The 25,049-nt window shown below is 41.6% G+C and overlaps 2 protein-coding genes across 2 annotated transcripts in view; one reads left to right on the forward strand and one right to left on the reverse strand.

The window, feature by feature from the left end:
* Nucleotides 1-25,049, forward strand: part of LOC133513243 (uncharacterized protein C14orf132) — a 118,793-nt gene that overhangs the window by 11,696 nt on the left and 82,048 nt on the right.
* LOC133513244 (protein TUNAR-like) lies at nt 8,151-8,525 on the reverse strand. Its single transcript, XM_061843829.1, has one exon. It carries the CDS (start codon nt 8,520-8,522, stop codon nt 8,376-8,378), a length of 147 nt encoding a protein of 48 aa, XP_061699813.1. The 5' UTR covers nt 8,523-8,525; the 3' UTR covers nt 8,151-8,375.

A 25,049-nucleotide genomic window follows, 5' to 3' on the forward strand; every position in this document is an offset into this window, starting at 1 on the left:
AGGACGGTTTGACCCCGCGCCCCACCCAAACTCTCCCCTCTGGTAATGCCAAATGTTACGGCAGGCTCTTAGCGTCACACGCTACCAAGTTCTCTTCGTGGCATAACTTTGGTGTCAGTCATTTCCAGCGCCGATCCCGATTTTACAAAGTTCACACGGAAGTTAGTGCCGTATCATCTTGATTGTTCTACCGTCCATTTTCTGTAGCGCGCGTCCTCATTAGGGCCTCAAATGACTTTGGGCAAGAGGCGGGGTCCCCACCTGGTCTTGTCGTCTACCAATCACAGAATGTTGTGATTGTGAAGAACAATGTTTCCGAACCATTGTTAAAATACGGCACAGTATTTTACATTCAATCTCATGGGAAGTGATGGCTCGTTCCTAGAAAAATAAACTCGTAAGACCGTATTATATTTTTATTTCGACATTGTGTGTTTGGGAATCTCGTGTACATTATACATATTCAATTTTTTTTTATTTAATTTAATTTTTTTCGAGTGGGGGAATTTTTTTTAATTCTTTTTTTACCTTTTTTCTTTGTTAGCCTGAAACCTCTTATTGATGGTTTATCCCTGCATATTCCAAAATATTTGCACAGTTAAAAAAATCAATGCAATTATAATGTTAGAATTGTCTGCAGATTTTTGTTAATTTGGAGTCCCTCCTGGTCCCTTTACCCCGCAATTAGCAGTGGCCCACTGAATTTGAATTTGATGAATCGTCCTTGAGTCCATCATCACTTCCACGTAGTGCCGCAAACCCAGAAAAGATGACAGGTTGAGAGGAAAACGAATGTTTTGATGCCGAGGGGGCGGAGGGTGGTTAGTCAACTCCGCTAGTGTTGACGGAGCTTTTATGTGAGTGATTTGTTCTTGACGGCGTCTGCTCATTAATCTTTTACATCTTCGCCTCTGGTTGTTATTCCTCAGGATCCTGTCAGCCTTTCCTCACTTATTTTGACAGCAGCGCTTACTTTCATCCTCGCTACAAAAGCTAAGAATGGCGAGGGGTAGGGTGGACGGCCTTTGTTCTTTTTGTTTCAGTGTTTTGTAAGTTACCCACACCTGGGAACCAGGAATAAAAAATAAAAAAAAATAAAAAAAATTAAAAAAAAGAGACATTTTTCTAAGGGGTTGATTTTTAGCTATTTGTGTTTTCATGGCAGATTTTCACCTGACAAAATGACCAAAAATCACGCCGTGGGGTGCAGGGCTTTTCTGTTCTTTTTCTGGGTTTTCCAGGCAATTACAGGAGAAAAAAAAATTAAGGAGAGTCTCAATTACTCATGTTTTCTGGCTATATTTGCAGCAGGGCTCAGTTCCCATTACTGTGATGTTTCTTAGAAGGTCACATTGAGGCATCTGGTTGGCAACAAGTCCAGCTGGCGAGTAGATCCGAAGTTGGGATGGTGACAATTTCGGGAAAGGGCTACTTTGCAAGTCTTCCAACAACTCATTTGAAGAAGTCAACAGGTGAATACATAATGTAAAATGGATGCTCATCGTCAATATTGTGCAGTACACCCCTTTACAGAACTTTTATGTCGGCTTCGGCACCGGCTCGTCCACCCACCTACTATGGGACACGGAAGCTCTTCTCAAAGAAGAGAACATCTCACAATCGAGTGAAGTGTCCGGGGCGATGTTACCCTATCGTTTCGAGCCCTATTTAGATGACATGCGGATCACGGCCAAACCGCATGTGGCCTAACCACCTCCCCGTCTGAGCCACCTCCGCGCGGCGTAGTTGAGCCACCCCGGCCGAAGCTGTGATCAGCGAACACAGCGCCGACGGGTACATCGACAAATTTAGCACCTCTGTCTTACAGATGCGGACCTTTTGTTACTTTCTACACCCCCCCTCAACTATTGTTTATTTTAGTAGAGCTTTACACACCTACCTGTCATTTGGAACCCATGAAGCACTCGTCACTTGCTCCCGTGCAATCCATTTTTCACAACGAACCGGGTCTCCTGGAAACTCATGAAGGGTAAATCCATCCTCCCGAGCCGGCATTTTGGCTACCACGAAGGAACAAAGAACTACCTTCCTGCACGTAAAACTAATAGAAACAAACAAGTCCGCTTGAGTCCGCTACTGCCCTGTACGTCACTTCCTGTTCCTTTTCGAAAACAAATCCCTCGAGAGGATTTTCGTGGCGGGAGTTACAAAAAGCCTTACACGTCAAAATCATGTTTTGTAGTGAAAAAAATGCACGGGTCCATACCGGCTGCCGTTTTTTCATTAATAACATACTATAAATCATGCATTTCATGACAGTGGCCCTTCAAGTATTAAAAGTGAGCCAGTTTGAGTGGAAAAAAGTGAGCTACAGATAGTTGAAAAGCATGTAACATGTAATGCGCAGATAAGTTTTGATCTCAGGAATGAAAAAGATGGTGTCATCCATCTGAGAAGTGCATGTGGACATCAGACACAAGGTTCCAGATACAGGCTCCTCGCCGCTCTGCTCTTTAGCGTTTTGTGCAAAGCCGCAGCCAGGAAATTTCATCACATATTTTGATGCATGTTTTATGCCTGCTTGTTACCTTAAGGTCGCATTGGGAGGGTTGGAGGGTAAAGAAAAAAAAGAAAGAAATGCTTTTAACGGAATCCGCCCCTCCAAGCACACCGCTGAGATTTAATTACAGCAGTTACGGCAACAGATTCTACGTTTGACCCTTTTTCACAGTCAAGTCCAATTATTTCCACATCCAGTGTGATCATGCTTGAAGGACTCTGTTTTGTAATGAAATGTTGATGGGATTGTTATTCTTTTTTTTTTTAAAAGGCTGCAAATGTGCACACCCCGCTGAGGAACAATGTTCCTTTTTCCCGTTTCATAGTCAACTTTACTGTGTTTTCGCCGTCACAGCTGGAACTTGGCTCGGGTAAGAATAGAGCGCCGACTGCCGCTCGTCGTTAGTGCGTCTTGTTTATTCGGCGCGGGCCGTGTGGCGGATGAATGAATCGCCTGCGAAGCTTCAACTTATTAGCTCAGCTCGATGGAACGTCAGTTTTTTTTTTCATCTTCACGACAGAATTCAGATGTGGAATGAATGCGGGCATCTGTAAAGTTGTACAATTGGTTGGCGATCCGCATTAGGATTCTGGCTGTTCGAGCTCACGGTGATTTTTTTGAAGTGTGCGCCTGCTGGGTCCAGGTGAAACAGAGTTTAAAGCCAGCTGAAGGGCATGCATGAATTTAAGCAGCTGAGGTGCCTGCGATACCCTTTTGATGGTAATTTGCAGTTGAAAAGAAGACTTTTCTTTTCTTCCACCAAACGGTATTAATTCAGGTGTTACCAGACAGAACTGGGAAACGATTCTGACTTGTATGTGACCTTAAAGTACAAAAAGAGGGGAAGGTAAAAATAAAGTGAATTGCGTTGTGTTGCTCCATTGTGCTCCATCCTGCAGACGGATTTGCAGCTTACTGGAGGTAATTCTTTCAGCTCCGGTTTCCTCTTCCATCTTCTAGTTTCACAAGTTATTAGTGAGATATAAAAATCACATGGTCTTATGCGAACGGGGAGGAAGGGTGTCACGACATAGGAGGATTATTACTTTAAAGACTTGAACTATTTTTTCAGCATTCGGATGTCTTCATAAAATGTCTCTGATCTGCTTCTTCTCTTCCTTTCGGCTTGTCCCGTTAGGGGTCGCCACAGCGTGTCATCTTATACCATCCAAGCCTATCTCGTCCATCTTCCTCTCTAACACCCACTGACTTCATGTCTTTCCTTAAAACATCCATCAATCTTTTTTTTGGTCTTCCTCTCGGTCTTTTGCCTGGCAGCTCCATCCTCAGCACCCTTCTACCAATATTGTCACTCTCTCTCCTCTGAACATGCCCAAACCATCGAAGTCTGCTCTCTCTCGAACTTTGTCTCCAAAACATCCAAATTTGACTGTCCCTCGAATGAAGTCATTTCTAATCCTATCCAACCCGCTCACTCCGAGCGAGAACCTCAACATCTTCATTTCTGCCACTTCCAGTTCTGCTTCCCGTTGTCTCTTCAGTGTCCACCGTTTTTAATCTGTACATCATGGCCGGCCTCACCACTGTTTTATAAACTTTGCCCTCCATCCTAGCGGAGATTCTTCTGTCACATAGAACACCAGACACCTTCCGCCAACTGTTCCAACCTGCTTGGACCAGTTTTTTCACTTCCTTACCACACTCCCCATTGCTCTGGATTGTTGACCCCAAGTATTTGAAGTCGTCCACCCTCGCCATCTCTTCTCCCTGTAGCCTCACTCTTCCTCCTCCGCCCCTCTCATTCACGCACATATATTCTGTTTTACTTCGGCTAATCTTCATTCCTCTCCTTTCCAGTGCATGCCTCCGTCTTTCAAATTGTTCCTCCACCTGCTCACTGCTTTCACTGCAGATCACAATATCATCTGCGAACATCATGGTCCAAGGGGATTCCAGTCTAACCTCATCTGTCAGCCTGTCCGTTACCACAGCGAACAGGAAGGGGCTCAGAGCTGATCCCTGATGTAATCCCACCTTCACCTTAAATTCTCTCATATACTAAATAAAGAATGTGTTGGGCTGTACCTAAGTTAGCTCTGCTTTGCAGTCGACACGTTGCACTTTATCTTTCTGTCTGTTAAATGATCCCAAACCTCCTTTTCTGCTCTTTTTCCTCCTGGCTTGCTACCATGCAGCACACCATTATTTCAACAGGGAGTGGCGCACGACTTTGCAGTAACATTTGTCCATGTGGAAAACTGAAAACTTCAAGCCAGAGATTTTGAGTTGTATTTTTCTGGAATCAAATTATTCAATGAATCGTTTCAGTGTTTATGCCACTTGATACTATGGTGTGTCTGTGTAGTCCAAATGTCATCTGAAAATGGCGCATCTTTTTCAAGACTAAGTTAACCACTTCTTTCCCCTTTAACACAAAACACAGCCTTAGCTTCAGTGACAAAGGTGTCATGTTTCAGTCATTTGTCGCTTTTATCATTCTTTAACCATTGGCATTCATAAAATGTAAAAGCAAGTACGGTATTTTTCGCACTATAAGGCGCATTGCATTACAAGGCGCACCTTCAATGAATGGCCTATTTTAAGACTCCCCCCCCCCATATATAAGGCGCACTGCATTATAAGGCACATAGAACAGACACGACAGTAGAGGCTGGGGTTACGTTATGCATCCATTAGATGGAGTTGCACTAAAGGCTCAATATTGATCCATATAGAAGGTGCACCGTCGGCCTTTGAGAAAATTAAAGACTTTTAGGTGCGCCTAATAGTGCGGAAAATCTGGTAACAGATTTCTCTGAGGATGCATCTCCATTTTTCAAGTGTCAGGGGAAAAAAACCACACTGAAAGCCAAAGAAAAAGCAAAAACAAGCAACTGAACTTTGAACTCTTATGGGATGTCGTGCATGATTATGCTCGATACAAATTGGATTTTCTGTTTTTCTATCTTTATTTTGGCCAAATTGTGAAACGTTACCAAGTTTCCGTGAACCACTGAAGAATCTGCACAAATGAACAGCCAGTACACTTCTGGTACATCAACGTCACTTCATTCATTGGATGTTTTCTTTTGCAAAAAGGTTGGCGTACGAAAAAAAAACAAAAACTTGAATTTGCAGCTCACAAGTCAAGAAGTGCCATTTGATATCATAGATTTAAACAGAATAGTGTGAATACATTTCTGAAGGATAGCGAAACCATAGGGATAATCAACATCGGCAATAAATACGAATACATTCAGAATACTGTGTGCGCGCGTGTGTATGCGCTTCATAGGCCTTCCCTTTTCAATAGAAATACTGCATTCATCCTCACCAGAGGTGCACAGTCCTGTAGTGGCTGAATCAGGATGGGACTTTTCCAGCAGGTTTCACTCTTCTCCTTCCAGGAGAACGGGATCGTGAGGTCTCAGGCACTTTTTGAAGTCCTGAGGTTGTTGACAATGTAGTCCTGATGACCAACTATTCAACTTCCCGCATGCTATACATCACGAGTTTTCCTGAACAAACCATAAGATATAACCTGGAAAATACTGGGGAACATCTAAAGTCAGAAACTGGCCTTGCTTGGCCAACAGAACCATTAATGTAAACTTAGCATGAACTAACAGGATTCCACAAGTGTGTTTTGCTTAAACATGGCATTATGTTTCATATTACAGCTTGTCCCCAAAACCATTTGAAAATCCGAGTGGTTCTCATACTTTTTTTTTAGCAGCACATAAGAAAATAAATTGCCGCTCCAAGTACAAGCGTCGTGACCAATAGTCAAATACAGTCGGACTGAAGGCCTACTTGTTCAGCAAAAATGAGTTTTATTCCTTAAAAGTGCTGTAATTTCTTGTGTATAATGCACATCCCCGCCCCCCCCCAAAAAAAAAAAAACCCGCCAATACTCAACTGCACCCTCACATTTCATAAATGTATGCCAACGCTTAGATGTTATGAAAAAGCTGTCCACTTTCTTTCCAATATGCCGCTCACCCAATGGTGATGAAAAAGTTGAACACTTTCATTCTAGTATGCCACGACCACCTGGAGGTGAAGAGAAAGCTGCGGCCGACAATTTAATTCCAATATGACTCTACACTGTATGCACAAAAAAGGAATTATTCATAGGTTGAAAGGCTTTCCAGATTTTTGAGGTCAACTGTTTCGGTGCGCGTTATACATGAGAAATTACAGTCTACTATAATTGTAAGCCACTGTAACATTATGCAGAGTTTGAAGATCAACACTATGCGTACTACAAAAAGATAAAATCAAATCGTATTGGACGTAAATCGTGAATGAAAGTTTAACCGAAAGTTGCGTTGTTAAAAATTGAAGACAAATGTAACTGAAGATGTCTTGAGTAAAATTTTTTCTCATCCCAATAGAGGGAGCTACACTTGGAGAATCACTGTACCTAGGGAAACAAAATTAAATAGGCTTCTTGTTAAAAAATGAAAATATGAATGTATCCATCAAGCTTCCAAAAACAGATTCAAATAGACACATTTTTATCACTGATTGGACAAAAGCATAGACTGAATTTAGCGTGAATTATTGTCACATAGAAGAACAGGAGCGTTAGCGAGTGTACTGTGATTTTTCTGTTTTAAACCCCCCCCCCCAAAAAAAAGTAGAAAATAAACTTCGTTTTTACACATCTCTAGAAAGAATTGTCTGTTATGAGAGTCAACGAAATGATGCCTGTACAGTGGTGAACTTTCCTTTTTACTTGTACCACAGTTAGGAATGTTCAAATGTTACATAAAACTTTGCCTGTACAATCAAAAAAGGTTTTAATATTGACCCTGGAAGGATTAAATAAAATATTGAAATTTCAAAATCAATCAGCATCGTGAAACATTATTTTACTGGTTCCCCTGTTTATAAATGTAAAATGTTTTCTGTTCCAATACCTGAAAACATATTCCACTTTATAATGAACCGTCAACAGTTTATCATATATCTCTTGGACATCACGATATAAATGAAATACATATATAAAAATCACTCCATTACATGGCTGTTAAAAGTGAAAATTGGGACATTATTTACTGTATACAGGTGAAGCATTTCACTGGATATCGTAAGTGAATACTTCCTGGAAATTCATTTAAGGCATAGATGCAGAAGCCAAACTTTTCATCATACAAAAGCAATGTGGATAATGAAAAATTATTTTGTGGAATTGATAATGAAATGAAAGATATTGAAAGATGATTCTCCCCCCCCCCCCCCCGCTAAACTGCATGTTTTCCAATATTTGTGGATGTAACGCTTGTGGCCATTTTGGTTTATATTAAGGATTGGCAAAAATTCAACTTCTGATTAATTTGACACAAACTGCGTTACTCGACCTCAGCCAGTTTGTGATTTTGAAATTAAACTTTTGATCATTTCAGCCGTTGAATACTGACACCAATTTCACAAACCAGTTATGTCCACTCCGAAGAATAACCCAAGAAGCCTAAAAATGTTTCAATTCAAACATCTCTTTTCTCAAGTCTGTTCAAAATGACAAATTAGTGTTTTATTAAGAAACTCTCATAGAAAAAAAAAAAATCTCTGTACATTTCGTATCATTTATTCAGCTGAAGAAAATCTGAAACACATGAGAAGATATAGCATTAGAAAATGTTTTTTTTTTCCCCCCCAAAAGTGGTTGCAGTCCTTTTGTTGATCCCATGCGAGGATTGGGGCTGCACTTTAAAGCCTTCAAAGTCACGAATAGCCTCGTGCGTTATCTACGCGCAAGCCGATGTTCTGCACACCCGCACCTTCACCGCTTGGTCTTAGATCCCGTTTGGTACCGGTCCATATTTTGCCTCCACCGCCATCCCGTCTTCACATCCGTCGTCATCGCCGTTGTTGACGTAGAAGCGCTCTACAACGTGGTGTAGATGTAAACGAAGATAATGACCAGCAAGTTGAGAATGGTCCCGATGATGCCCAACATGGCCAAGATGGTCTCCTCCTTGCTTTCCTTGTCTTGGGTTCCCCTTTCCTCATCACTGTAGACAGTGTTGACCATTTTCCCTGGAAGCATCTGGCGTTTGAGTTTGAGTCTCACGCCGTTCTAAAATGAACAGGAACAGTCATGTGACATGCACTTTCTTCATCTTGCAGATAAAAACAAATCACTGGCAACATTTGACATTACATACTTTTCGTTAAAATTTTGTCGACATGAAACCCCCCCAGGGGCGGCACGGTGGAGCAGCTGGTAAAGCGATGGCCTCACAGTTCTGACGTCCCGGGTTCAATCCCCAGACCCGCCTGTGTGGAGTTTGCATGTTCTCCCCGTGCCTGCGTGGGTTTTCTCCGGGCACTCCGGTTTCCTCCCACATCCCAAAAACATGCAACATTAATCGGGCACACTAAATTGCCCATAGGTGTGATTGTGAGTCTGGCCGTTTGTCTCGATGTGACCTGCGATTGACTGACAACCGGTTCAGCGTGTACCCACTTCCTGCCAGTTGACAGCAGGGATAGGCTCCATCATTTCCCATGACCCTCGTGAGGATAAGCAGCTAAGAAAATGGATGGATGGTTTTGATCAAATGAACTTTTTCTTGTTGCTGAATAGAATTAAATACCCTGGACAGGCACACACACAGCCATGGACCCCAATCTGTAAATAGTAAATTAATAATTTCACTGTCATCTTGCCTATCTCGTGTTACACAGTGTTGCGTTGCGGTCTGTGCCGCCATGTTTTATTCACGACCGCGAGAAATATTTTCCCCATCAAAAATAAATTGCGTGGAGGCGTTTTTCTTTAATAGAATATCAGCCAGCTGCTCCGTTCTAAGCGTGCAAAAAGAGCGCCGCGTTCACGGCGATGAAACATTCATGGTCAACGTGCGGCACCGGTGAAAGCACGCCGTTGGGGAAGGTGCCTCTCGACAGAAGATTTCTGCTCAAAAGTGTGCGTCAAATAATGGAAAATGGTTGTATATTGTTTGATGTGGCCTGTGTTGAGGTGTGTATAAAAAGTAACTGTTGTATTTTTTTTTTTTTTTTTTTGGGGGGGGGTGTTGTATATCCTAGAGGCGCAGCAGCTTGCGCACGTTGGCATTCGAAACCTCTCAGGAGAAACGCGTTTTCTCTTTGCAGGTCAGTGGGTTGCACACGACGACGAGCGATAGCGAAAGCTTGTAGGCATATAGTGGACTAAAAATAGCGTCCTTCACAGGAAGTGGAAAGTTTAAACTACTATAGTACTACGACTTTTTGGCTATGACCTCCCATGCGCGGGTAAATTTTCCCATATGTATTAGCATTTTGTCCACACCGAAACTCGATGCATTTTTTCGCTGATAGTGACGCTTATCTTCTTAAGTGGACCAATGTCACCTTTTTGCAACATTGTTAATTTTTGTAACAAATAAAGTACACGATTTATTTGCGATAATGGTGGGTAAGTAAGTCAGTAAGTAAAAATGTTCAATGTTCTGTACCGGTTGTACGTCATGAGGGTCATACCGTAATTTCTCGAGTATAATGCATCCTGAAGTGTAATGACGACGCATAAAAAAAATCAGGAAAATCCTTCTACCAATGTACAATGCGCACCACCAATTTGCTGTTACCCATATCCTCAAAATATTGGGAATTATCTGTATTTATAGTTTGTTAGGTTTGTACTTGTATTGTTTTTTTTTTTAAAAAAAAAAACTGTACTTCAATGATTAATAATAATCATCGTACACGTGCTGATGTAGCTGTAATATAATCTCGGGACATGACTTGCTGGTCCTGGTCCCAGTGATTGACAGAACAGAATCCCTCAACCAACTAAAATAAACGCTAAATGATTGCATAACATTTTGTTAATACTGTTGATAACACATTTAGTTTTAAATATTTAACTCTTTTTGACTTGGATATTTTTTGCATTAATTATTTGTGCATACTCCAGTTTATCCTCTATATTACACATCTTTGGCCAAGACTTCAAAAGCAACATCTGGCTCATCTTCAATCTGAAAAATATCCGTCGTTAGCTACCTTTGGTGAACTTGATCCAGTTCTGGTGCCTCCTGAATTCATGAACAGTGATCCTATTTTGTTCTGTTTTGTTGTACTGTATGTATAGCTTTTTTTTTTTACCATTCTATGTACCTGTATACAACTATACAATGTGATTTCTATTTTTCATCCGTACCTAAATCCAATGCGCTCTGTTAACTTTTTGAAAACATTTTTGGAAAAATTTGTGCATTATTTTCGAGAAATTATGGTACTACGGTGAGCTTGAGCCAATCGTAGCTGACTTTGGGCAAGAGAGGGCGAAAACCCTGGACAGGTCTTCGACCAATCACGGGCCACATATAAGCAAACACCCAATCACGCTCATATTTTCACCAAAGTACTGTACGATTTAAGATTTAACTCACCAAACAGACATATTTCTAGAACCGATTTACATCCGAAAACAAACTTCAGACTGAAGCTGAGATTAGAATTTAAGAACTGTGAGGCGGACGTGCTCACCGCAAGGTCAACATGACGCAATAAAGCAAGTTGTCAAAACAACACAAGAGTTCATCCGGGGGCAAGAAGTGAACGATAGTCGAAAAGCGGCGTTATACACGAGACATAAACCCGAATAGTTTGAGTTTTGAGGATTAAAGGACATAACCCAGCTCCCCTCCAACCCCCCCCCCCCTCCAAAAAAAAAAAAAAAAACCCGCTGCGACACATTAGTGCGCCATGACAGATGGTCAGTTGTACTGAGGGAAATATCCAATCTCACTTCTTTCCAAAATTAATTTGCTTTTCTACAGATGTATGCACGATGTGTTCATCTCGCTTTGCAAGCGTCGGGCAGAATTAATAAATTCTCCTCTACGTGATGACAGTGTCAAATTGAGCTGTGCATCTTCCTTTCGCCATTCATACAACAGAATAACAGCTTTTGTGATCAACTAAAGGAAGTTTGAGAACAAATTGAGATGACGTCATCATTTTTTCTGTTTATATAGCTCTGGGGAGGAAAAAAAAAAATCAGGCCACTCCAAATTGAATATTTTCTCTGATTTTGCTTTTTAGAGGTGTTTGAGTAAAGTTTTTTTATTTATCCATTTATCCATTTAGTTACGTATTTATTTATTTACCTATTTGTTCATTTATTTATTTGTTTGTTTATTTATGTATTTATTTATTTATTGTTGGGGGTATCCCACAATTCCTTTTACAACTGTATACTATTTGTGAGGTTTTTTTGTTGGTGTGCTGCAAGATTCCCTTCATGTAAAATACGTGCCATTGGTAAACACGAGGCTATATTATTGAACAAAATATATATATATATATAATATACTGTGCATATTTCAAATATATTTGACATGGAAATTGCTCCTGATAGGGGAAAAAAAAAACCTTCCCCTGCTTATTACGATGAGAAGATCATTTTTCTCGTCTAATAATCACTCTAATTGATTAGTTTTTTGACTTTGCTCCATCCGGACGAAGTACAGACGATTGGGTTATCGCTCACTATTGATTGCCCCGGTCGCTCATGAGCTCATCTGAACACTTTTATGCCTAATTAATCCGGGCAGTTGTTGTCAAGGCCGCGCTGAGCTTCCTACCGTTTTCCTCGAGTTATTATCTTTCCGACAACACCGGGCTCGCACCTATGCAGTAACAAGCCCAAGGCGTTTAAAAACAAAGAGCCGACAAGAAGATGCGATGCCACACCTCCGACAAACAAATCTCAACACTCCCACTCGCTCGCGCCTTACAGAAGCTAACATCCGCAGATCAGTGGAGAGTGAAACCGTTTGCCGCGTGAATAATCGGGAGGATGTCAAACAAGGGGGGGGGGCCCAGATGCTAACGCACTCTGACAAGGCACGCTCGCTTTTGGCATCGCGGAATGCGCATGCAGGTGCACGCCCACCACTTACACACTCGAAGATTACAAAGCGTCTCGTGCCGTCAGCTGGAACGACGAGCCGGTTTCTTTTCAGTCTTTGACGGAGTGACATTGTTATGGACCCCCACCCCACCCCTAAAAAAAACTATGATCACAAACCAGTTAAATATCTCAAACTCATTCAACATCACCTGTAAAGATAAAGGATTTGGGGATAAAATGCATTGGAAGTGCACTTCAACATGCAGGTGCCGCAATGACTTCCACTAACAATCCAGACTAAAGTGAGTTCCTCCCCATCATACACAAAATTGTCCATCAGTTGAGTTGTTTTCTTTCAATTTAATTCTTGAAAACCAATTTCTATTTAGAGTGGGCTTCAAGATGTTGTAGTCGTCTCAGATAGGCCCTTCCAAGAAGGGCACAAACACTGCGAGTAGGTGATTTTTCTGCTTATAGGCAAAATTCAGTCTTTTTAACCCATTTGTGGGACATCATGATTTTCACGCATTATATCCTTCAGTATATCAAAAATATTTAAGTGTTTTCATCGGAAGCCATAATGTGGTATCGGGAGAGGATAACTCATCGGTCAAAGTTAGCACAGAGTTATTTCCCTTTCCTTCCGGACCCAACATGGCTGCCTCAAGTACACATGGAGCGTTTTCCAAGAGAAGAAAGGGACAAACCAAGTTTGTCTTCAAAACGCTAATCCATCAGTATTATTAATGCGTACATGTTGTTCTAGAATAACAATCAATTAATAAACACATCTCTAGTATGTGCCACTTCACAGAACTGATAACATAGGACGCTGCCCGCGAGAGGGTACATCTTTTTTGCCCTTTGTTTAATGCGTTAAACGAAAAAAAAACCAAGTGTTATTTCCTTGATTGTGGCCTGTTAGGAGACTTTTATCTCAATAAGGCAAAAAATGGCCACACTGCCCATGAATGGGTTAAATTGCATTGATTAAAAATTTTGCAATATTCCGACCGTAACCCGTGCCAGAATCCACACTCGTTCATATTCCGGCCTGACTTTGACTGTTTATTGGTCGAATGTGTTCCTCCTGACCAATGAAAACGCTTGTTGTATAGAGGCAGTTTATGTGGCCATTTGCAAGTCAACACGATGGCAGTGCACGAGGGGAAAGACGCCCCTCCAGTGAAAGAAATTGATACATATATCAAAAATAAGTTCTGATGGGATTGGATAGAACGAGAAATCCTCGGTACAGTTGGAAAGAAGGACGTTGGCACTCTGTTAAGCGACTTCTTTTGCAAAATCGAGGTCAGGATGCTATTGAATATGGATCAAGACGTTTGAAGGCATTGGAAGTTCACTCGAAATGACAAAAACACGTCAAACAACTGAAAGGAACGAAAAACAAACTTTTCCAGAGCTGGCACATTCGGATGTCAACCCAAGGCCAACAATCAACCCCAGTTGCAGACTGTGAGAGTTCAGAAGCAATTACTAAAATGTACTACTTAAAAATATCTGTATTATTTACTGATAACGACACATGACATTAATAATTGTTAAACATACTCATTTTATTCATTTACTAAAACAAGAAATTAAAACGTTTTTGAATGGATACGATATGCACGCTATGAAAGCACGCTCACATGCCATGATAGAAATCTGAATTCAAGTTAGTTGTTTATTCAATTGAATTTGTAATTTTTGGGGGGTAAAGGGATTCACCTAAATAATGAATGATTGTATTGTGTATATTTTGAAAATAGAATAACATGTATATATAAATGTACTAGATATATTTTATTCATAATACAATTTATAAAACTTGCATGTTAAAATCGGCGATCGTCCTTTTCAGTCTTTTTTTTTTTTATTCAGTCAAATCACATGTCTGGTTTTCCAGCAAATGAATGGGGAAAGTTTCCAGAGTATTCTAATACAAATGCTGAATGTCGTTTTATTTGGTACAAAAAATAAATAAATACATGCAACCACCATCAAGGGCGTACAACAAGGGGTTCAAATCCCGGCCACAGCCTCCTTATGTGGAGTTTGCACGTTTTCACTATACTCTGCCTTCCTTTCACATTCCCAAAAGCATATTAATATAACTGAAGCTCAACATTGTTGACGGGTCTGAATTTCAGTGTGAATGGTCATTTGTCTATCCGTGACCTTCCATTGTGAACAACCAGTCGAGGGCGTATGTTGGATTGGCTGCAGTCCTAATTAAGACAACCCTTAGAAAAAAAAACAAAAAACAAAAACAGAAAAATGGATCTAAAGAGTGTTGTCACAACCCGGGGAAGGCACATTTGCAAAATTTTAGTTGAGAATAAAATTTTAAAATGACATGGGAAAAAGTTTTGGGTGCTTGTGAGCCAACAAGAACATCACAAAATGTTTGGAGATACATAATTTTTCTTTGAAGTACAACCAGAATATTAAAAACACCCTTTACTACTATGTAATGTCTGGTAATCAACTGTGTGGAACGAAGAGTTTGATCTGTCGTGTACCTCAAAAGATTTGACCCATGAGCAGTGACTTGAGAGAGAGCCTTCTAAGGGTCAAGCCTGCTTGAAAAAAAAAAAAAAAAAAAAGCAGCATCAACCTCAATTCAAGTCGCCGTGGCCGTTACGTAAGATGCACTTTAAACTGTTAAGAGCACGCGTGACGTGACTGGCATCACCCGCGGGGTGGACTTTTTGGCCACCTCTTTGACTGATTCACACAAAGAGCCTGGAAAAGCGCCCCCCCCCCCCCACTCCATTTTATGAAGTATAGATTGACTCACATCATATATAAATTCATCCCCATGCAATTGACTCGGTAGGTATGCGGACTCACCTCGCAAAAGTATCAGGAACAACGTGGACATGCTGGAGGTGGACACTTGCCAGGAGTGCGCAGAGAACTAACGCGACAGCGCACCCGTCTCATCGTTCAGCGCGGGCTGGGCGGGCGTTCGCTCGCCGGTTGTCCGGGCGGTCCGCTTCACTGTTCCATCTTCCAACTTGCTCCAGTTTGAGGCCACATGCGTGTTCTTTGTCTTCTGGTCTGAATGGAAGGATGACGGGCTGATGTGGGCGGGCGCGAGAGAGCGGGGATACGTGAACACCCTCCGCCCGTCGTCCTGCTTTCGTCTCACTTCTGTAAACAAAACAAAACAAAAACAAACCTCCCAAAATGTTCGGTGTGTGTCCCCTGCCTTGACAAGTACTTTAGAATCCAACTTTTTAGCTTCTTATTCGAAGCCCATTTTGTCGGGAGTGATGCGAACGTCACCCGTCACCTCGCGCTGCTTTCAGACAAGAGGCATCCCTCTACTCTCCCTCGCTTTCTCTCTCTCTTTCTCTCTCTCTCTCTCTCTCTCTCTCTCTCACTTACCCCCCCCCCGCATATTAATGCGGCTGAGGTTGCATGGCAACGCACTCGAGGGAGTCTCGCACACATACACGAAGCTTGGCGACAAGAAGCAATTGTGACAGAGGCCAGGATGAGGGCCGAGGGTCTCCTCTGGTATGTTTGGAGGACTCGTGCATATGTCTTTGTGTATGTGCGCGCGCACGGTTTTAAACCATCACCCCTCTGAGTAGTGCCGACGTGTGTGTGTGTGTGTGTTGCATTCTGGCGTCGCGTAAACATGAGTGGACGGCGCTCAGGAAATGGATGAGCCCACCTGCCACGAAGAGCATCCAACATTTAAACGTTTCAATGTAGACTCTTGATTTCAGTGAGATTTCAGTGCCATTTTGAATTAAATGAGGAATTTCACACTTAATGCACTTTTTACACTCATTTTGTGTCTTTTTTTTTTTTTTTTTTAAGAGGTCATAAACCAATCAAGCCTTCACAAACGCATTTTAAATGCAGGAATAGATGTAACGATATTTTTACCAAGAAATAATCATGATTTTTTCTTGTGGAAACTAATTTGAAAATGAATTTTGTTACGCTCACATGATTTTTAGATTCAGTAATATCATTTGTGTCAAAGAGCTTTTACAGTACATATTACTGTATTAACTTCAGAAATGCCATATTTTAATAACAACGTGGTTTAAAACAGTACCTCAGTTGATGGGCGAATACACTTAGTGAGTACTGTATTTCAATATTCATTCATCCACCCATTTTCCTAGCCGCTTATCCTCATGAGGGGTGTGGGGAGTGCTGGAGCCTATCCCAGCTTTCATTGGGCAGTAGGCCGGGTACACCCTGAACTGGTCGCCAGCCAATCGCAGGGCTCCTGGAGACAAACAATCAATCGCACACACAATCACACCTTGGGGCAATTTAGAGTGTCTAATTAATGTTGCATGTTTTTGGGATGTGGGAGGAAACCTGAGTGCCCGGAGAAAGCCCACGCAGACACGGGGAGAACATGCAAACTCCACTCAGGCGGGGCCGGGGCGGAACCCGGGACCTCAGAACTGTGAGGCCAACGCTTTCCAGGTGGTACACCGTGCCACCTTTCAATATTTGTTGTATGTCGAAACTTATATTCAGTTTGGTATTCCGAAATTTGTTGCTTCGTGGATTTCATTTAACCCGTCCTGTGTTATTTACTGAAAAACGTGTCGGGTGACTGTTTTTATACTCTGGCCAAAGTGGGAAGTGAGTTGTGGGGATTCCTTAATGAAACGTGTCATAGCCCACCATTTTGAGGCATCTTTGGCAATTACAAGATAATATAATATCTTTTGAAGGGGGCGAAATTGTGCAAATACCAGGAATCGGGCATATATCGTATCTATGAAGATTGTTTTTATATACTGGAGGTGGATATTCTGTTATAGTTTGAGGAAAAACTCCTAAGGCCGAGGGTCAAAAGTATGAGTGAGCCCGCGAGTGCCTGTCAAATGATTGACAGCTCGTCAGTTACACCCTCTCTGGTTGTTTTTCCTCTTGTGTGTAGTTTCCCTAAAAATCTTATTAGAGGTATATTGAGTTACAGAGGGATGCCCCCCCCCCCCCCCGATAATTTTCTCCATGTACCACTGTCAGGTCATAGTGACATTTTAAACAAATGATATATATTTTTTTCTAAATAGAACTCCCCTGTAAGCGTGGGTAACATCAATATTGCGTTGTGATTGCTGATGGTACAATTTTGAAAAACCAGCGTTAGATACAGTATCAATTCTGTCCAGCTCTGACTCTTCCCAATGTCAGGACTCCAATATCTTAATGACTGACCGTTTGATTTTTAATGGTGAGATTTTAAGGTTTGTCCCGTTCAGTTTTTGTACAAGGAGAAAATAGCCACGATACCTCCAAGAGTGGAGTTGACCGTCTTTACTTTCGATCCAGTTTTGACACACCAACATCAGATTACTGTATGTGCCGTCGGGTACTTAATGGCGTTTGACTTTGTGAAAGTAGATATTGTGACTTTTTGTCAACAAATGAGTACATGCAAAGAGTCATGACAACCTCAGCAGTTTTTCCAAGTTAATGTACCATAATATCCGGACTATAGAGCGCACCTGATGATAAGCCTCACCCGGGACATTTTTAAAGGAAAAAGCATTTTGCACATACACATGCCACACTAGATTAAAAGCCGCACATTGAAACACGAGATATTTACAAAGAAAGACGGTACACAAGAGTTTTCAAAGTTTTAATAGTATACCGTAGCTTTTCTTTCCAAACAGTGTCTGTGACGCGGCAGTAATACAGCAGAAACACGCTAGCACGGCGCTAACAGGGCTGGTTAAAAAAAACAAACATACCAGTTAAATCACTGAGACTCGGCAGTAACATGCTCGCACAGTGCTAATGCTAGCACAGCGCTAACAGGGTCGGTCAAAAAAACAAACAAACAAACAAACAAACACACATACCGGTAAAAGTCTCTTCCTCGGCACATGTATTCCACCGGTCTCACTCTTACCTTTTCCGCTCGAGCGCCCCCTTGCAGCCGCCAGGAAAAATGCACAAATTAGCCGCATCACTGCATAAGCTGCAGGGTTGAAAGCATGTGGGCCGGAAGTTACGGTAATACATTGCCCATATCAACACATTTATTATCACGTAACTGCTGTGTAGTGGTATTGTCTATCGCTGGCAAAATATTTCGAGAATAATTTATTGTACGTTCTTTTCCGTTGCGTGTGATTTTTCAAGTTTTACCTTGACCGACGGCATCCCAGCCCCGCAACATGTGAGATTGATACTGCCGACCAACGTGAGTAACCTTCGGGAATGTTACAAGGCAATGAAGCAATCGGACGAAGCGTCCGTCCCCTCCTCCTCCGCCTCACTTCACCTCCGCCAGACAAAAGGACGTCGGCTTTCAGTGTTTGTCTCCCAAGAAGAAGGAGAAGAAATGACTCACACAGAGGCCAGACTGAACATTTCTCATTTTAGGACACTTTCACGCCTTGAATATTTATTGTTCTTCATCAGCTCTCGCCGAAGCTCATAGTGGCTTCGTTGGGAGGAAGGAAGATACACTTCGAGGGCATTTTCTTCCTTGCAAAATCAAATCATATCCAATACAAAAGTTGCATCACGTTCTGTCTTTGCGGCACTTTTTTGTTGGATTTGGATAGACGTGTTTTGGAACAGCTTTTCTATTGAATCTCAGTCCGCTAGACCATGCAAGTGTACCTAACGTGGACTTGCTTTTGTCCTTTTAATTAAAAAAGAAACGTAAACAACAAGGCACAAAATCTCATCATCACACTCTTTGTGTGCGTTTTGTACATATCTTAAATATTAACATGACCTAAATTTGCTCCAACAAACTTTTACTCTGAAAATAAAATCAATTCACTGAACAAGTCTGTCGTGGACTGACCAGAATATAAACAAACGATACACACTAATACATGTAATAACCAAAAATGTTCCTTTTGAACAATATTCCGTCACATGCCAGCGGATATCTTTGAAACTACAAACTCCTGACAACAACTAAAGCGCGATGCCGCTTTGTGCAACAAACGACCCGCGATGAACAACAATAAAAATGGAAATGCAAAAGGACGATTCCCTCTGTGAAGTGACGCCGCCGGTGTGCATAAATTTTGATGCCTCGCAGTGTCGCTTTCCTGCAAGGACATTTATAACAATTAATCTGTGTTTCCATCAAATTTTGCGAGCAAATCCGCAGTGCGCTCTGAATACACGCTGATAATCCACCGTGTCACGTCCGCCGTTCGTTCTAACAAGCCAATATCAGTGTAGAAACAGGCGCTGGCACTTGTAACCTCGTCTTTGTTATCCGCCTCTTCACATGTTCCAACTCCGGTTTTTCAGTGCAGTTTCCTTGCAGAGGTGGAGGACTCGAGTCATATGATTTTGATATGAGTCAGACGCCGACTGTAACTCGGGTAAACCTTATGTTTAGGATAAAATTGAAGTGGGGGGGGGGGCAAGAAAGACATACAATTTGCCACTATACGACCCACTAACGCAGGTAAACGTTAACCTCACAGTTCAGCCTAACGATAGTTGGTCAAATATTAAGCTTCATGTTAGTTTTGGGATTATTTAAATAAGTGAATAGAAAATGCGAAAAAATGTATTCATGACCATTTAAAAACTGTGATAATGAATGTTAATACAGCTACTGTACAAATAGTGTAGAGTAGCCCCTAACCTAACCCTAACCCTAAATATAACGTAATTCCCGGCCTACAGAGCACACCTGGTTATAAGCCTCGAGGCAAAAAAATTCTATAGAAATCTATGGAATTTTAGCCAATTTGTACAGAACAACTTGTGTCGTAGAACCTAGGCTGTGATTTTCTATAGAATTTCGACAGAACAATAGAATTTCTATCGAAATTCTATAGGACTTGGTTCCTAAAGTTCTATAGTTCTTTAGAAAATCTTTAAGTTCTATAGAACATTTTTATCAGGCATTTGTAAAGGAAATACCATTTGGCGTCCGTCCGTGTATAAGCCGCAATTGCCCACATTGAAACATGAGAAGAAAGACTGTACACAGAGAGTTTAACGCTGGCGCTGCGGTAACTGGGCTGATTAAAATAAAAACATACGGCAAAAAAATCACTGAGACACAGCGCTCACACGCTAGCGCAGCGCTAACAGGGCCAGACCGGTAAAAGTCACTTCCTCGGCACATATATTCCACCGGTGTCACTCTTACCTTTTCCGCTCGAGTGCCCCCTTGCGGCCGTTAGAAAAAAAAAAAGGGTCTGAAAAATCTCACGGTTTATAGGCCGGAAATTATGATACATTGTTTGACTTACGATTTGCATAACCAAAGTAATGAATAGACTCGAGTTTCTGGAAATTTAGCGGACACTTGATTTGATTTGCTTTAGTTTTCCCAGAGTAGCTTGGGATCTGCTTGAAACTTGAAGGTTAAGACGTGAGATCGACTCCCACCTCTGGTTGTTTGTGTGGAACTCCGAAATTGTGACAACCTCTCCACTAAGTTGGATACAAAGACAAACCACAGTCCGTTGCACTGTGTAAAATTCAAGCTACGTGGTTTTGACAGGATGTATAAAAAGACAGATAAGGCGCTTCCTTCAAGCATCAGCGATCGACACCGACAAAGTGGTAAAAACAAACGCTCCAAAGTTATGCTAGATGAGAATTTGTTGAAGCGACCGCCGAGGAAAGTAGCAAGGCAAATTAGTTGAGATATAAAACAAGCAGAGGACTGAACAAAAGAGATTTGTCACGATCCAAACAAGTCCCTTGTAAAACTAAAAAAAAAAATTATTACGTGCCAGGGATTCTCAAATTTGGGTCCCTGGATTTTGGGAGTTCCTGAGCCATAACAAGGGATAATGATGAAGTATCATTTTTTTTTTTTTTTTAAAGTGCACAGCTCCATATGAGGAGTACTGCAGCAGTTAAAAGTGCTGATGTGATTTTGTCACAAATCTGACATGCCTGCGTCCATCGTTCTGCGAGTCTGACTTTTTATCAATTTTTTTGGACTTGGGACTGGCAAGACGTCGCTGCTCCCTAACAGCTCCCTTGGTTTTCGTAGCACCGAAAACTGCTCTCGTGTTAGCGCCTTGGAGTAGAGGGGGAGGAGTGGTTGTATAAGACGGGACCGCCCACTCAACCAGGCTTAGCAATATTAAGAATCCTGAAAATATTTTCAGGCACGGTGGTACAGCTGGAAACCGTTGGCCTCACAGTTCCGAGGACCTGGGTTCAATCCCGGACCCGCCTATGTGGAGTTTGCATGTTCGCCCCGTGCCTGCGTGGGTTTTCTCCGGGCACTCCGGTTTCCTCGCACATCCCCAAAAACATGCAACATTAATTGGACACTCTAAATTGCGCATTGTGAGTGCGACTGTTTGTCTCCATGTGCCCTCCGATTGGCTGCAACCAGTTCAGGGTGTACTCTGCCTCCTGCCCGTTGACAGCTAGGATAGGCTCCAGTACTCCCATGACCCTTGTGAGGATAAGTGGCAAAGAAAATGGATGGATGAAAAAAAAATTCACGTTACATAAAACCTCATTCTAAAGACAATTAATTTTCCTTCACTGTACGCACAACACCAAATTGGTTTTGGAAATATTTTTACATCAAATAAAAAGAAAAAAGGTAGTCAAACTACTAACCTAAGTTAAGTTTTGTAGTCAGGTGCTAAACAATTTTCTTAACCTAACTGAACTTTAAAGTATGCATACTGCAGAAAAATATTACATTTACAGTCTAATATCACTGCCAACATTTGAAAATGATTTCTTGCTAAATTGTTGCAGTGGCAGGTTGAGCTCAGTTCCTGTGACAGAGATCCCATTAATGCAACATTGATCTAATATATGAATTAATTTTGCACTCCCAAAGACAAACACTTTGTGTGAAGCTGCCAAAGTGTTTCACAGAAACACTTAAGTTTGATTAATTGCAAAGGATAAACTTCTCTAATAGAGGTAAATAGAGTTGGTAAACTCCTTTTTGCGCAAACTTCCTAACAAGGATTGTCTGAACGCATTAATGGAGTTGTAATCAACAAGAAAGTCACATCTGCGCTGGTTCATCTCGTCTCTCATCCTTCCTCATTTGTCCTTCAGAGAACTGCCGCCCTGGTAATCAATAATCACCGTCAAGGCTGTGAAGTTTAGTGTAGTGATCGTTCTTGCATTTCTATTTGCTGAGGAAACGACCAACAGTCCTGACTACTGATGTCTAACGGTATCATAACCGAGGATAAATATTGCGTTTTCACTGTATCGGAGTACGACAATTACAGCTCTGAAATGTATATTACAGTATACTGAAATCATTGGGTTGTTGACAACTTTAAATGGAACACATATGTACATAGGAATAAGAAAATCCATCCATCCATCCATCCATCCATTATCTACGGGTTTTCCGGGTCGGGCTCCAGGGGGAAGTAGCTTCAGCAGGGATACCCAGATTTCCCTTTCCCCAGCCACTTCTTCCAGCTCTTCCGGAGGGATCCCGAGGCATCCCCAGGCCAAGCGAGAGACATAGTCTCTCTAGCGTGTCCTGGGTCGTCCCCGAAGTCTCTTTCTGGTGGGACGTGCCCGGAACACCTCACCAGGGAGGCGTCTGGGAGGCATCTGGATCAGATGCCCCGGCCACCTCATCTGGGTCCTATCAATGCGGAGGAGCAGCGGCTCGACACTGAGCCCCTTTGCGGATGACCGAGCTTCTCACCCCATCTCTAAAGGGAGAGCCCGGACACCCTGCGGGGGAAACTGATTTCAGCCGCTTTGTATCCGGGATCTTGTTCTTGTTCATCGATGATGGTAGGAACGTAGATCAACTGGTAAATTAAGGGCTTCGCTTTCCGACTTAGCTCCCTCTTTCCCAAAACGGACCGATACAAAGTTTGCATCACTGCAGACGCTGCACCGAACCGTCTGTCAATCTCCTGCTTCATTCTTCCCTCACTCGTGAACAAAACCCCAAAATACTTGAACCCCTCCACTTGGGGCAGGATCTCATCCCCGACCCGAAGAGGGCACGCCACCCTTTTCCGACTGAGTACCATGGTCTCAGATTTGGAGGTGCTGATTCTCATCCCAGCCGCTTCACACTCGGCTGCGGACTGCTCTAGTGAGCGTTGGAGATCTTGATGAAGCCAACAGAACCACATCATCTGCAAATTGCACATTAATATATGAAAATAATTTAAATAATAAATGAAATAGAAATTTAGTGGAACAGTAAAAGTACTTATTTCTGAGAAACTCAGTTGATACTTCTCTGTTCTTCTTGCTTTGTGCAGTAACGCAAATGTGGAGACAAACTGATATTAGACATGCTACTTAGCTAGTTCTATGCCTCGTTAGCAAGACCTGCTGTGATACTTAAGTGGTTGACATTTTTTGCAATTTTGAGACCGTGACTTTTGAAAACCGCATTAAAAGACAAATGCAAAATGCAGTGAACTGCAATAGGTGCAAATCTGCAGTAGTGACGTCTTCATATCTAAAGTTTTACCACTTCCGCGTTCTTTAAATGCGTTCAAAAATATTCAAACACACTTTTTAAACACGTTGTAAAGTTATACGCAGAAAAATTGCAAATGTTACAGTTTTGATCATCTAATTGGAAGTTATGCAAACAAATTTGCAGCTTGTTTGTCAGTTACAGTATACCAAAAATATCAATTATCGTTGTATCGCTTTGTTACTAACTCCACCATAATAATATCGTATTGAGTTATTGTTCATTTCACAACTTCACCATAGCTAGAAGTTAATTGGGGCGGACGCGGTCCAGTGACATGACATCATTAATCCTAATTAGCAGAAGACATGACGGCACCATAGAGGAGATGGAGACGCGTCAAATAAAAACGTAACAATTTTAAAGATATTTCTGTGCTGCCGAGAGACGGATGAGCTTCAAGCGTGGACCGGACAGTGTAAAAGCATTTTAGAGGAATGGGATGCTTAAGAATTTTCAAAGTTGGGAGCCCAAAGAAAGCCATTAAAGATTGTCTTTCGATTGAGATGTCCTCAATTCTGAAAACAAAAAACAAAACAAAAATAGGACTGGTGGACACACTGAAAAGCCAAAATCACTCAGGATGACTTGAAGTAATGCTTTTAGGCTTGATTGGCTAATGCTTGCAATGTCCATCCGAGGAACCAGACTTTCTTTTTTTTTTTTTTTTTTTTATTTAATTACAAATATTAAATGCGCAGCTTGGTAATCAAATAAGACGCCACATGTGTACGGGAGTCAAATTTGACCTCAGTTCAGGATTGTAGCAGTCAGCCATATCTACCTTGAAGTACTAGACATGAATAATTCTTTTATCATTAAATTATTGCATTGATGTATTAGTGAACTGTTTTGATCAATAAGTGAACCACATTCATTAGTTTCGTAGTGATTTAATAAAAGATAAATAGCATGACGTGATTAAATGCAAGTTCTGGATCTAAGGTCTTCAGTTTGTGTTCTTCCTGAGATGGGTAAAGCATAGCAACAGCAGAATATAATGGTCTGTCTTTTAAAAAATGCTAAATTCTTTGATGTCAAAATATGAACACCAGTGGTGTGAATCCAGGTAGCGTTTTGAAGTTGAGCAAATTTTGAGCTGGGTGATTTCATCAAAGCAACAAACATATCATGCGCTATCATAAATAAAGACAGATGTCATCTTGCCGATTGAGCGCCATATTTGCTCATCAACTTATGCATATTTGAGGACTTTTTGCCTTTCCTTTTTTTCTTCACAAGTGAATTTT

Source organism: Syngnathoides biaculeatus, chromosome 15, assembly GCF_019802595.1.
Source record: "Syngnathoides biaculeatus isolate LvHL_M chromosome 15, ASM1980259v1, whole genome shotgun sequence".
Lineage (NCBI taxonomy): Eukaryota > Metazoa > Chordata > Actinopteri > Syngnathiformes > Syngnathidae > Syngnathoides > Syngnathoides biaculeatus.